At 35.7% G+C, this 15294-nt stretch overlaps 1 protein-coding gene across 10 annotated transcripts in view; it reads right to left on the bottom strand.

Moving 5' to 3' along the window:
* Nucleotides 1-15294, bottom strand: part of MYT1L (myelin transcription factor 1 like) — a 303376-nt gene that overhangs the window by 100677 nt on the left and 187405 nt on the right. For 6 of the 10 annotated variants that reach the window (XM_066314864.1, XM_066314862.1, XM_066314865.1 and 3 more), the window contains exon 6: nt 3351-3724. In XM_066314864.1, the coding sequence (XP_066170961.1) occupies nt 3351-3724 (374 nt within the window). Of the gene's footprint in view, nt 1-2340; nt 2433-3350; nt 3725-15294 lie in introns of those variants that run through there. The other 4 variants (XM_066314863.1, XM_066314867.1, XM_066314869.1 and 1 more) reach the window with 2 other exon arrangements.

The following is a 15294-nucleotide window of genomic DNA, read 5'->3' as shown; positions in this document are numbered from 1 at the left end:
TCTTTCCCATTTGTATTTCAATTCACAAGTTAGGTTATCACAGGTAACACAGGTCATCTCTATCTCTGCTTTCTTACTTGGAACTGAAGGAAAATCAGAAATATTCATCTTTCCTTTAGCAGATGTGTTGAACATAAGGGCTTCTCAGGTCTCTTTATAGATAGATAGATAGATGGAAGAATACTTGCTCTTCAAAGGGATTCAGATTTAATGGAAATTTAGAGGATATGCTAGCCATTGATGGAGAGTTTAAAATATGAATTTTGATTCAAAGGACTGTGTGGAGAAGTAAAGCACAGAATTTAGAACCCATCAAAAATAGTTGGATTGTTTTTTTCTTTAGTTTTAAATTGATATTTTGAGATTTATCAGACTGTTAGGATGCATCTGTGTTTTCCATGTCCTTTAGATTACCTATGACAAGGCTACAAAGATGTGATTTTCAAGAAATGGAGATGGTTTCAGTGAATGCCTGAGTATTTCCAATAGGAACTGTTTATCTACATTACCGATATCTCTATCTGCTCAGAACCCCATCCAAAATTCCCATTCCTTTAAACAAAAATGTAATGGGCCAGTGACATACCTGAGTTTCCCAGAATTTACCCTTTTCTACTAAAAAACTGAATTTGACTTAAGAAACAGCAAAATACCTTACCCTTACCATCCCACCCTCTCTCTTCCCCCTTCCCCATTTTTGCCTCCATAGTCCTATCCTATACTTGCTGTTGAAATTCTTCTGTCACTAATAGTTATGAATTTAACTGTTTTGTTCACTTAGACTATAGCTACTTCTAGAAATTTTCTGAAATGCTATGATCTACAGCACTAGTGACAGAAACTTCTATGAGAACTGTGTTAGCATCCTGGTGACCAGGGGATAATTCTGCTTTTTGTTTTTAGGGACAAGAATACTATGACACATTAAGATATCCTGCTAAGGTGACTTATAATGTGGTTTGCTACAATATTATAGTGAACCTTTAAGTGAGCAACAAGTGAGTGAGACATCTAAATTCATAGCTGACAGATCTAATTTTCCATATAGTCAATAGATAAAGGCAAGAGTCCTATTCAGACCATGCAGTACAAGAATACCTAATTTTGCACCTTATTTTTCTGGAAAATCAGCAGTCCAAATTCTATCAGTGCAGCTTATGCTACAAGCAGGATAAAGTGAAACATCAGTATCCCTACTGGAAACAGTACGAAAGAAACTATTTTAAAAAGTATGATTTATTGATTAGTCTCTAGACCTTGACAAAACCAAACTGTTATCATTCTACTCTTTGGCATAGACATACGGAACTCCATACTACCTTCCTAAATAATTGCTAGAAACTCTTCCTTGTAAATTATCTCTGCTCTAACTGGGACTGTTGCATTCTGATTACTATGTTGATACTCAAAAGGATCATTAAATACTTTTCAAATAAAATTCTATTATCATTGGTGATTTCATGCAGAGTTTTTCTTAATGACTAATCATTTAGACAGAACATATATTTATTTATTAATGTAAAATTTGTTTTATTACTGGAATGCCATGAGTTCCTAAGAAAAACTTGATCGATGTAAGTTTTAATTTCAAGTAATACGCAGAGCAGCTAATAGAGGTACCTTTGTAAATTTTTTGCAGTTCTTAACCACAGCCTACTATATATGGAAGGAAAGCAGTCAAGAAACAATGTCAGTCTCTTCACATTGATTAGGACCACTAACTGCATGTGTAACTGTGTTGGAATAAGTAAACCACTGTGTTTCATTATCATAGAAAAATAAAATGAGTATCAAGCCTGCTGGCTTGCCAGAAGCCAAAAAAAAAATCATTTTTGAGCTCTTGAGTTTTGCTTTAGTTTGTTTTTTTTCCTTTCATCATTTTTGATAGTGTAGATTCAAAGTTTTCAATGTCATCTGATATCACAACAGCAGTTGCACCATAAACTAAGACCAAGAAACTAAATCAGGGCTATTTTTAAAGAAGCTGCTGGACATCTTGCACTTGCTCATGAAGAGGGCAACAGCAGTTGCACACCAGCCCAGTCTAACACAGCTTCTCTTCCAGGTTCTGAAACAGCAGATTTCCCTGCTAAAGGAAATTGCTTCCTTGTTGCATCAAACTCATGCAACTTTTAAGACTGACCATTTATTCTCTACCAGTTTTGTGGTAAATTCAGGCAATTAAGGAAATGCTACAGATGCAGTATCTGAGAAAACTCTGATAGCCACCCAGCTGGCCACCATCTCACCCAAAGGGAAAGAATACTTCCAAAGTCTTTCTTTAAGATTTAAGCTCTGACCTTACAGAATGCTGAAACAAAAGTCATACAACTTTCATACCTGGTTCCTAAGAGGAATCCAACTGAGGAGTGCTGAAAGCTTTTCTTATATTTTTATTGGTTAGAAAGGTGAATCTACCCAACCAAAAACGTGTTCCCTGGAAATGGGAACAAAATACTTTTTAGATAGCTCATTAATTTTTGCATGATTCCTTCATTTCACCCCAGTGCATTACGATGTCTGTCATCAGCATAAGGAGTAAACGGACAGTGATTACATATTTTGAAAGTATTACATAAAGTCCAATATCCCAAAAAAAGAGAAAGTTGAATAGGCTAATCACATTGCTACTGCATTAATTTGGTTATTACCAGTGACTTGTATGTCTAAATGACATTTATGCTATGGCATGATAACAAAGAAATATAAACTTTAGAAAGACGTTATCTATGTAAACCTGTCACTCATTATATTTTGAATAGAATCAACTAAAACACACAGAATTGAAGTCTAAAAGACCCAAAGGATATTATAATAGTTGGTTCTGAATCGTTTCTTGGGGTAGGGGGAAGCATAGGGTAAAATTTTCAAAGGGAAGAGGTCCGTTTTTGCTCACAAAAATTATCTGCAAACTTGCGACAGAATCTATGTGGGCAATTGTTGGAATTCTATAAACAGATCTAGAAAATACCCTTGTAAATGATCAGTACAGGCACCCAGCTATAGCTGATGCTTTGCTTGTACCTTCGTGAATATTATCCTGGTAACTGCATGCATTAATCCACTACTAGGATTACATTTTATGTAAGCATTTTTAGCACAAACACACCTCCACCCTCCTTGTTTGAAATGTGAGTGCTGGTGTATTAAAAATATTTGGAAGACAGACATTAAAATAAATGTTAAGAGAACACAGTGGGGTATATTTTCAGTGTGGAGCAGAGAGATTTAACTGCATGAGTTCCATTAGCTTTAATGAGAACTGAACAGCTAAATCCTCACACATCACACTAGAAGATTAACCCAGAAAACACACATTGTTTACTTTTTACTAATACTCTGATTATTACCACGTTCTTCCTCCTCCTCCTCTTCTTCCTCCTCTTCTTCTTCCTCCTCCTCTTCATCCTCCACATCTTCACCTTCCTCTTCATCCTCCTCTTCTTCCTCCTCAATCTCCTCTTCTTCTTCTCGATCTATCTCCTCATCATCCTCCTCCTCGTCACCTTGTTCCTCATTATCATCAGAATATTCCTCCTCTTCTTCATCCTCTTCCTCTTCTTCCTCTTCCTTTTCATCCATTTCCTCTGTTCCATCAGTTTCATAGCACTCATCTACTGAAGAATTGTCTGCTTTAACCACAAAGGGTTTTCTTTTGGGGGCTGGTTCTTGCGGTTGCTTATCTTGTGTTTTCCTTTTTTTTGCCAATGGACAGCCATAAACACTGTTCAAAAATAAAAGATGTAACTTATTAGATTATCCTTCAGATTTTTTTTAGTCATATATTCTAACACTACATCATAATTAGCTACTGTTCGCAAAATGCATGTTTTCAAAGTAAAGTTATGTTTAGGCAAAGATGACCAAGGAGGATGAAACAAAACCTGTGAAAATGCAAATGACTATTATTTGCCTGAAAATGTCACACATACATGACAGTGTAACTGTTTTAGAAGTGATACAAATGTGTGCTTCTCTTTCTCATTCATTTTTATCTGCTACATGTTACACTCTTTTCTCAGGCAGATGAATATAGTTAAAAAAACAGCAATCTTGTCCTACCTGTAGCAAGCAGTACAACATTCAGGAATAATGCAATGCTTCATAATTTTATAGTGTTCAGTATTTTGGTTGTGTGCAAATATGTTTTAAAAATGTTTAAATAATAAATAATAATTTTGAATGTTGCTGCATGTTGTTATTATAAATAATACAAAAATATTAATGAATTACTCTTAAATTCCCCATTGTTCTTCCCTATTATATGCTACAAGGCTGGAAAAATGGGAAAGCAAGCTCCCCAACATAACCAACCCCAATCCTGGCCAGTGTTACAAGTGTTCTCATATTAAAAAAAAAATAAAAATAAAAATCAAACAATAAACAAAACTTTTTGTCAATGAAAAAGGACTTTTCAAAATTGAGTACCACTTCCTTATCAATCACTTTAATGTATTGAAACAGAGACAGTATTTCAGAGTCCTGGTCTTCTACCAGAGTAGCCACCTGCTTCTCATTGGTCACATAATCTGTGTCTGTTGAACCTGATCTCCCTTGTGTAATCTCTATAACCTTTTGTGCAGAATGACTGCACACACTCATTACTTTCTGTTTAAAGAATTACCTCTTTGAACTTTTTCATTGTGTGATTATAACTATACTCAAGCTGTATCAGTTTTTAGTCTTCTTCCTGTGATTAACTAGTTTTGGGATATTTCAACTATTCTTTATAACTTTTCTCCATATCTACTAATAACTTATCCTTTTACGTTATATTTTTTCTCCCTTTCTCTGTATTTTTTCCACTCTAATAATACCTCACATTCTGTTGACAGACCACTGAAATATTTGATGCTTCACCACATTTAGTACTACACTATGCAGTGTCCTCATACTCTTGATCTTGGTCTAATTGCATCCCAGTAGCTATTCATCCCGATTACTTAAACTGCTACTCAGGTAAAAACAATTCTATTTAAGCACCCAATCACTTTATTTAAATGCCTAACTTAGGTTTTCTCTTACCTAAATTTCAAATCACTTGTTCACAGTCTGCCTGGCACACATATATCTAAGGAACATAGAGAGTTACAAAATATGGTATTCATGGAAAACCTACTACAGGACACCTTCTCTGTGCAACAAAGGGACCTTTCTCTCTGTGGGGACAACAGGTGTCTTTGAAGTCTAATCCAGCATGCCTAAAAACACCTGAGTCCATTAACACTATAGAGAAATACTGCATAAATTTTAGCACATCCACCTAGCAGGATTCCAATACACCTCATTTGGGAATAGGGTAGTAATCCTAGCAGAATATGGATTCCAGACACCTGCATCACAGTTGAGGCCTAGTGGTGCAGGCTAGAGGGGGAATAGATCAACAACCTCCAGATTCCAGAGCCTTGTCCCATCTGTAGGACATATTTGGTGGAAGAGTGTCCTCTTATGGAAGATGAGCCCCAGGGCATATGGAAGCAAGAAACTGATGAACTGGCAAGCAAAAGCTCAAATCTCCACTAATACTAATTTTAAGAGCCCTAAACCTGAAAAAATAGGGAGCTCTAAGCTTCTGGTGTCTTCTCTTTGGACTATATTTGTTTCTACCTAAAGACTCTACAAAGTAAAACCTATAAATATAGAAGGAATCCTTGTCCTAGATCACCGCAGTTCAGTGCTAAATGACTGTCCTGCCTCTTGTCCTGTGAGTCCTCCTCTTGGTCAGGACACAGCTGCCCATAATAAAGGGGAAATGTAGGATATATTTCCATGGAAAGCATCAAGTAAAGGCACAAACAGGAATTCAGTCTTCATCAGTCTGGACACTGCATAAAACCTGGGGTGAAAGAGAAGCATGGTTTCTTGCAGTTCTGACCACTGCAGGTTTATTTTGGTGCTTTTGCTAGTGCTATGGGGTTTCAGCAGCTGCCTATTTAAACTCTCTGCATGGAGCCCTGAGAGAAGGCAGATGAATTTTTCCTCAGAACTAGAACTTCAGAGTGTGTGTTGTGCCAAGGAAAATGGCTGGATAATTAGGAAGGAACGTGTTTCATTCAGAGGTCTGAAAAACACAAGTTGATCACATCCTGGGGCTCAGGCAGGTTTTAGAAACTTGCAAATTGTTCAGTATGATTTAAACTTGCATATCAGTTCAGTACCATTTAAGCAGACAGATTAATATTTACTAAATGGATGTGTCTTGCTTTCTTGGTTTCTGTTCTTTCTCCTTCAGATACATACCACCCTCACTATAGCTTCTTCAATGCCATTATTTGTTAAATTATATATTTTCAAAATCCTGGTCTTTATTTCCAAAGATGTGAGTAGGTTTACCCCCAGAAATCCCCAGGATTTCTTTTCTTCCTCTTATTATAACCTTCTTAGAACTTTGTAAGTGGCACTGATGACACTTGGGCAGCTCTGAAATAAAAGGGCGCCCATAGATGGGTAACCATGAACATTTTTCCCCACAAGCATTCATACAAACTAGAATTTTTCATAGAATCATGGAATGGCTTGATTTGAATGGGACCCTAAAGATCATCTACTTAAAGATGATCTTTAAAAAAAATCTACTTAAAGATCAACTCCTCTGCCATGGGCAGGGACACCTTTCACTAGATCAGGTTGTTCAAAGTATGATCCAACCATGGACATTTTGTCACACTAAAGCCAGAATATTAATTCCATCCTGCCCCAATCTTTTTTTCATTTAAGAACACGAAATACTTGTAACAGTTTTCATCTAGTAATGCTCCAATTTTTTTTTTTTTTTTTTTAATTTATAGAAGTGTAAGAAGTGAGGCAGAGGACGGGGATAACAAATATATCTATTTTGGTTAGAACTGTTTAATTTTTGTATTTGACAACTAATTTGACTTTTTAGATACAAATTATTGGTCAAACTTAGAAAGAAATCATCACTACCATTCTTTGTCATCTTTAATATTTTGTCACCTTTAATATTCTGTCTCATCTTTATTGTCTTCTATACAATATTTCATAAAGTTTGTGAGAATCTATAGCATTAGTTGGGATTCAGGGCCCCCTGGAAAGTGTACAACTGGCAATGGAAATCAATTTCACTTAGCTGTCTGATGACTTTGATGCTTTATAAATCTGATTAAATAAGTATTTGGAACTCAGCTATTCAAGTAAAGTTGTGAACTTTGACTTTGGTTTCTATCTTTATGAATCTATTGTCAGTGTCTTTGCTAATAGAATTAAAACTGAGGATAAATCAGCAACTACAAGAAAAAAGTATTTGTATATTTTAATGATTGGATCCAACCTTAAGGCTTGGAAATACATAGTTTTGCTAAGGAAATGGTTTATGCTAGTTCAAAGAATCACAGAATGGTTTAGGTTGGACCATCTGTTCCAACCCCTCTGCCATTGACAGGGACACCTTCCACTAGACCAGATTGCTCAATGCCTTGTACAAGGGGGCCTTGAACACTTTCAGGGATGGGGGATCCACAATCTCACCACTCTCACAGCAAAGAATTTCTTCCTCATACCCAGCCTAAATTTCTTATATTCCAGTTTCTATTAATTACTCCTTGTCTTATCACTAGTTACCTTTAACTCAGCTTTTGTAAACTCTCCTAATTAATTTGTACCAGATATTATGCAACCTTAATCTGGTTTTGTCTGTACTTGGATTTACACTTGATAAAGCCAACATTGCAGTGATTTTTCATATAAATCCTTTGCAATGCTGGCTGGCTTGTAATGGCTTCCTTCTGCTTTTTAACTGTATACCCTACACAGCTTACCTCATGTACTGCAGACTTCATAAACTGAAAGAGTTAAAAAACCCTCACCATGTGTTTCAGAAACCTGGAAAACAGGCCACCAGACCTAAAGTCTACTGTTCAGTTGCCCTATTTTCTTCTTTTTCTTTCTTAACCTGTTCTGCTCTCATCCTTTGTTTCATTAATTTTTCAGATTCTGCCTCCAGGACACTTCTGTCTGTTTCTGGTGTGTTCCCTGTGGTGCTCCAGTGAGCACACCAAGGGGAAGGCTGTACTGGCTTCCCAGCAGCCTGTGCCACTGACTTCCCCACATACAGAGATGACAGTCTCTCCCATTGACCTCTTGTTCCTCGTGTATTTGTGAAAGCTGTTATTGTTTGTCCTTACAACTTCTGCAATTTTCTCTACATTTTCAATTTTGGCTTCTGTGATCATCCCCTTATTTGGTTATTTTTCGACTTGCTTATCCTTGCTCAGAGCATTGACCCCATTGATTTATGTGCCGTGTCTGCCTTTATCCATTCTTTCACTGCTCCCTGTATTTCCCTGTTCAGCTGTGTTTGTCTTATTTTCTCCTCACACTTCAGCTCTCTTGGCTTTCAGCAGGATGTATACCTGGGCTTCCTGAGCCACACTTTTGAATATTCTACACTGCTTTGCTGTGCGTCTCAGTCATCTCTGGTTTTTGGAATCTGTCATGAGTAATTCTTGTGGAATGTTGTTGAATTTCATAGTAATAAGCTCCAAGAGGACATATAGACATTAATAATTGAAGAAATGGAAGAAATAATATATCACTTTATACTCCTTAGTTAGAAGATGACTTACGGCTCTTTTTCTTAACTTCCATGCAAGTTTTCTCCATTAAAAACTTTAGGATGCTACTCACTGGTACATTCAGTAGGAGTTCAGGAAATAGGCATTTCTTCTCTAGACTTAAATATATTAACTTTTAATATATTTTATTATTAATATAATTTTCAGTATAATTAGTATGGCTATTGTTTCTAATCTGTAACAATTAACATATGTATTTAAATATACATAGTATAGAACCAAATAAATACAAGGGATTTTCTAAATCAGATTACTGACCAATATTTTTCCCTCCACAACATGCCATCTTCCTCATCAAAGTTGGAACATGACACCTTTATCTGGATGAGGTTTCTTCTCTTAGAGGAAAATGAGAACATGAGAAAGGGAGGTTATATGACTATCAAGAGTTCAGTCAACTTTAAATATCCAGTTTGGATAAAGTAATTTCCTATGTGCCATGTTTACCAGAATTCTTTTTTTAGTTCTCTCTCTTTTCTATTGAATCTATTATTTCAGATGTCTCATGCTATAAGATCCAAGTGAAGAAAAATAAGATAATGCCAATGTTATGCTCTAAATCTGAATAACACATCTTCTTAGAGTATTTTTATCTTTTTCTTTCTTAGTAGCACTTTGAAAAACCTTATTAAACTTTTTTTAAACTAAAAAGTGTCCCCAGTAACAGTGTTCTCATTTTTTTTTAAATGCAAGAATTTAATTTAACAGAAACCAAAACATTTGGTAGGGGATATAATCTAAAAGTTTGCTATACAAACACTTAATGAGGTTATCAGAAAGACTAAATCAAGTGCTTCAGTATCTGAAGTGTTTGTGAGGTGGAATTTAATGCAGAGTTTTTAAGATAGCAAATTAGGCAGAATATGCTTGGAAGCAAAGTTCTGCTTAAGGCTTCAGGCAGAAAGTTCCCAAGGCATCTATACTTGTCCCACTGGACATTGTTAAATATTATTTTTGGTTTGGACTAGACAACTTCCAAATCCAGATCTCCAAATGAAGAGTTTTAGAGTATATAGAAAACAAGCATTTATCAGATAAGTCCTCTAACAAATTCAGACTTTTAAGAATGAGCAGATCAAATTAATTTGCATAATATTGCAACGTTTTAAATCACTCTCAAGGTGGTGACTATTAGCTTAAAAGAGCTGATACCATCAATTGATAGAAGCTGACCTAAAAATAAATATTTATATATCAGCAAACCCTACACCTTGAATTCCCTGCACTCCAGTAGGAAGCCCTTCCCAGCAGCCTATGCACTAATATGAAGAAGAGCTAGTAGCTCTCCTGGTGAAGTTGGATCAATGAATTGATAGGAATGGAAAATGATAATAAATTCAGGAAAAGAGATTAATTCCAGCCTAGTGATTTGCCTACTCAATTGCAAGAATAAATTCCTTCAGGTGATTTTCCATCCACATTTGAATACCAACTTGCTACAGGAATGAGCAGCAGTGGACAGTGCTAATTGCAGGGTGGTAAAGTCAAACTTCATGTGGGAAATTACATATTACTTCTCTAAGCCACACTGGTCAGGAATCTTTTCTATCCCACAGAAGTCCCACATAATGCCTGCATACTCTTATGGAATATGAGAAGTGTTGAGTCAAACCTTCCCAAGCTGTAAAAGCTAAAGTCCAATCACTTAAACTATAGAAGAGAATATGGGAAAAGCAACAAGTCAAAGTTCAAGCAAGACATGGAGTTTCGGGGCTTTTATTTTAGAGATTGCTAATTGCAGCCTAGAAGATGGAGCTGGGACACGCTGGTTTTGGTGCTTCCAATGAGATGAATCAAAACTCCTTGTGCTAGCATTCTATGTGATATGAATCCAAACCTAGAAGACAGGCTTACTCAAATCTGGTTTCCAGGGGCCTGCTGGCAACTGAGCCAGAGCTTTTAATACTGTTCCAGAATCAAGCATGCTTCTTGCAACCACTGCACTGCCAAGCACCATGGCTTCTAAGGCCACTTACTTCTCAATTGGGGCTAGGCACTAATCCAGAGCCAGTGCTTCGGAAAATCTGGTTTTACGTACATAAATATTTTTGGAAAATTGTGACCAAATTAATACGCTTTAATGTATTTTAATTATAATTTAAATTAAGCATTATCTTTTAAAATACAATAAACTAATCTCTATAGTTTTCCTGTATTCAGGCTTTCTCATGAGTTTCTGTCTCTGATTAAATAAATCAGATTCTTCTAAGCAGGAAGTCCTTTTATGCGTGCAGGATCAAAACACACCTTCTTTACTTCATTTATTTGTAAGAATAGAACGTTGTTGGCTTTTCAGTTTAGATTACTATGCAATAGTAACTTGGTTCAGTGAAAACTATTAATTTACCTTAATAGGCACAAGCTACAGTGACAGGAATGAGTGAAATGTAAAACATTCCTTTTCCTTGTGGAGTTGCAAATATTCTTCTACATCATAGAACAGTAAGAAAAATTACAGAAGTGCCCAGAAACATGCTGGATCTCAAAAGGCAGGGGAAGACATCATACTTTCTTCATAGAGTTTTAAAAGCCAACTCTACCCTTTTGCAACTCAGAGCCTTTTTAAACAAATGAGTAGCCATGAACATACTACAGATCTACCCGTGTACAGCAATATTTAACTAAATGAACCTTAAGGAAAAAACCAGCATTACCAAAAGACTTAAAAGTAGCAAATAATATGACAGAATGACGTGCCACAAGTAAATTATGGACCTCAAAACTCAAGTACTTTTTCTTTTAGAAATTCAGATATTGAAATATGTATTTTTAAACAAAAAAAAAAACAAACAAAAAAGTAGAATAACTTTGATGTAATTAATACAGTCACAGTAAATTAAGTCAAAGTAGGAATCTTTTATTTCATTGGTCCCTATACATCTCCATGTGAAGTGTCTCCCCATCATAGTTCACTGGTGTTACTGAACCCAGGGAGGAACACTGACAAACTAACCTGCCCTCTGGCTGGTGAGATAATTTCACCCATCACCAAAGCCTCTGCTCTTGGGACATGACAACTAAAAGGAAACTTTAAGTTTTGCAATAACTAACCCATTCAAACAAATTTATTTAATTGGTTGAACACAACAGCTGTTCAGTGAAGAAAAATGAAGCACAACAATGTATTTCTACATGTTGTAAAAAAACACAGGAAATCTCTCAGCCATGGAGGGCTCATTTTAAGCAAGATACAAAAAATATATGTAACACATCATGAGACTAAAAATATTATGTGGCAGCATAGGTTAGCAAAGTACATTCTGTACAGTTGTTGATTATTCAGAAATATTTATACAATAAATCAATATAATATCTGATTGCCCCATGATTTATGATGTCATTGATGGGGTTCATCTCTCACCTACCCCATGGCTTCCAAAACCTAAGTCTAGACATGTCATGCTAAGATACCTTCATAACTCAGGGCATAGAAACAGCAATGTCCTGGGAGGCTATTAATTTTATTTTTCTTTGTGTAGTGAAAATAAAGGGAGGTGTTGGTGATTAACTTGTATTTCTACCACTTAGGAATCTGTTAAAAGTGAGACAAGTCCAAGAATTTTTCTCTCCTTTTTCTTTTTAATTGTCTGTCCAGATTCAATGCAGACAATATCTAATAGAATGTAAAACCATGTACCATAATACTTTCATAATGAGAAACCCAAAAGCCTGTTTCTTTCCTTTTCACAGCTGCTGTATCACTTAACTTGAATAATTCTCCCCTCTGTAGCTTCACAATCTTTTCAAGACCACCTGTATGTAAGACAAGTGCTGGAGTTTCCCTCTAATCTTAGGATGCCAAATACCCAACTTCGCTGTGTGTTCAAGAGCAAGAAGAGACAATTGATAATGTCTTGTTGCCAGATCCTTGAATACTGGGGCTGATCAACAAGTGCAGGATAGTGTGAAGACCACAGGTTTAATGACTCATTGATTTATTAGAGGAAATGCATATCATCAAGTTTTGCTCAGCGGTTATTGATTCTGCACACTTTGATGTTCATTTAGATGTAACCCGGACACATAAAAATGGGAGCATGCAGAGTCAGTGACCATTTCTGCACTAACTCAAAGAACACTGACTTCTGCATTAACTCAAAATCCTGAAGTCCACATTTATCTAAAAAAAAATATAAATTTGAAGAAAAGCTTTGAGAAAAAAAACCTTCTATTTTTCTACATAGAGATGAAAATTATGTTGGCTACATTGAGTTGAATAAAAGTATCATCTAGAACTATTGAGCTGTCCAGATTTGTGTCTATCCTGTGTTTTCAGCCTCACCAGTAACAACAATTTTTACAGGCAGATGGACAGGCAAATTCCAATTTATTTATTTTTCATTATAATATCATAAAATGGAAAAGTTCATGATCAATCATGACCAATCTGAAACGGTCAGAATATGCTACAAGAGTGCATCTATCAGTTACAAAACATTTTCACACAGTCTCAATGTTTGAGCCTTGAACGTGATACGAAATCCTTCTATTTCAATATTTTAAATGTAATTTCCTTTAAGTAATTCAGCATGTTATGTTCAAGCATTCAAAAACCAAGGGAAATAAACTGCTGGAAATCAAAGGTGGTTCATGTAGCTATACTGTCCATCATTTAAAAACATGGTTAGATAGCTATTAGTAAAATCAACACCTTTAGACATAGACCTGATGTATTATATTTAACAACAACAGAATAGGTCAAACTATATTCCAGCATGTACTTACTACATGATACACAATGGCACTGACTCCCAACTTAATTTTAACTAAGAAAGACATATGGGTCAGAATTAAGAAAAAAAAATGCAACAATTTTCCTGTAACTATAGCAGTAAGATCCTTCCTTGATCAAAATAGCTAGCAGCTATAGAATATAACGAATGGAAAGGAATAATAGTGTGAAGCAGCCTTTTAACACAAGACTGTCTTCAGTAAATATCTGAAATTACAGGGAAAAAAATGACAAAAGCAAAGTGATACAAGCTGCAAACACTTCAGTGCTTATGTACCAGAGTCTCATCTCCAGCATAAGCCACAGGATACAGTTCTGTGTCTTGCACGGTTGGTTAGGAGTCATTCAAGTGTGAAATGTCCTAAATTCTGGTTGTTAAAGGATTGAGAACCTCTGCCCCCCTGCCATGACTTACACCCTGAAAGGCATATATTTGTTTGTGATATTAATCTACTGAACTAGTATCCTTCTGCAGCACACAGAAGTTTCTTTGCAGTACTATTAGGGAGTATTGCAGGTAGTATTTCCACTAAGTTACAAGCTCACCTATCATAAAGAAATTGGTACTGGCAGATTCAAAGGAGAAATTTATATCTCATGTTCAGCTGATGTTTTTCAGCTTTAATTTTTCATTATTAGGCAAATTAGACATACTCCAACCTAAAAATGAAAGCTTACCTTCTAGGTTAATCATATAACTTTAAAAACCAGATGTCTAAATGGCTTTGCCTTAATCTGGCCCTTTTTTATATATCTGATGAAAAGAAGGATGTCTGTTCAGGTAAAAAAAAACCAAACAAAAAGTAGAGCTGCATTCCATCACGTTCTAGTGGAGAACAGGAAGGCTTCAACTTGAGTCATATCACAATTAAAAAAAATACTATGGCATATAATGTTGCTTTTTATAGCTGACAGTGAGTTCCATTAGACTGTAGAAGAATCTCTGAAGGAAAATGAAAATAGCCTCCCAAAGGAGTGGAAGCCCCACACAGCATGGTTTAATTGTGGCAGCTGGGCTGTGGGAGGAAATGGCTTTTTCCATGGAAAATCTGCGGCCAGTATACCTCCTATGGCTAGATTTTTAAGCAAAATGTGGCAGTTGTCCCTCTCTGAATTTCAGCTGCTCAGTTTTAAGGATGCTCAGCCAGGAAAGGTAGCAAGACTGAATAGCAAAAAGTCCAGAATTATGTTCTGTCCAAAGACCAAAGAGTAAAATGGAGAAATGACTGGAAGTAGGAATGTGTAAGAGGAAGATGGCAAGAGGGGGAAAAGATTCTTTAGTTTAAAAAGATAAAAGCCAACTTTTTAGATAGTGTATGCCACTTCAAAGGCTAATTTAATTTTTTAATAGTTTGAGATATTTGATGTTTAGTACATGTCACTGAAAGTTGATTAGCAATGAGTTAGCTACTTTTAAAAGTGTTCTCTTTATATTTGGGGATTTATCCTGATAATGTGAATTTCCCCACTGATAATGTGTAGGTATATAAGCCTGGGAGTCACGAGAGCAATCATGTGCTATAACCACACTAGAGAAATTTGAAGTATTGTGAAAAGAATGCTTCTAAAATAACTTTTCTGTTCTTGATGTCTGCATATACTTGCAACTTTGACTTAGGCATCAGCTTGAAAATATGACTCATAATCCAAAAAAGACACTTACTGATTCAGGTATAAAAGTCATGTCCGTATTATGGATGGCTATTTTATTGCTTTCTCTTTTGATAATAGGTGGTGTGGTACTGTTATCTGACATTTTTTCTTTTTAACAACAATTCAACAATTTTAACAAAGTTGAAAAAAATCGTCAAGCAAATAGAACATGCTATCTTTTTCTTTTTTTTTCATTTTTTGAGGGGAGGTGGGTTTTTTCTTTTCGTAATTTTTTTTTTGGTTGGTTGGTTTAACCCAAACAACCTCTTATGGCTCCAAATCTGGTTCCTCTAGAGCAGTCCTTTTTAACCATTA

This window comes from Sylvia atricapilla, chromosome 3 (assembly GCF_009819655.1).
Source record: "Sylvia atricapilla isolate bSylAtr1 chromosome 3, bSylAtr1.pri, whole genome shotgun sequence".
In the NCBI taxonomy this organism is placed as follows: Eukaryota; Metazoa; Chordata; class Aves; order Passeriformes; family Sylviidae; genus Sylvia; species Sylvia atricapilla.
Note: the sequence above shows the minus strand (reverse complement) of the source record. Positions and strands in the feature narration are given on the sequence as shown.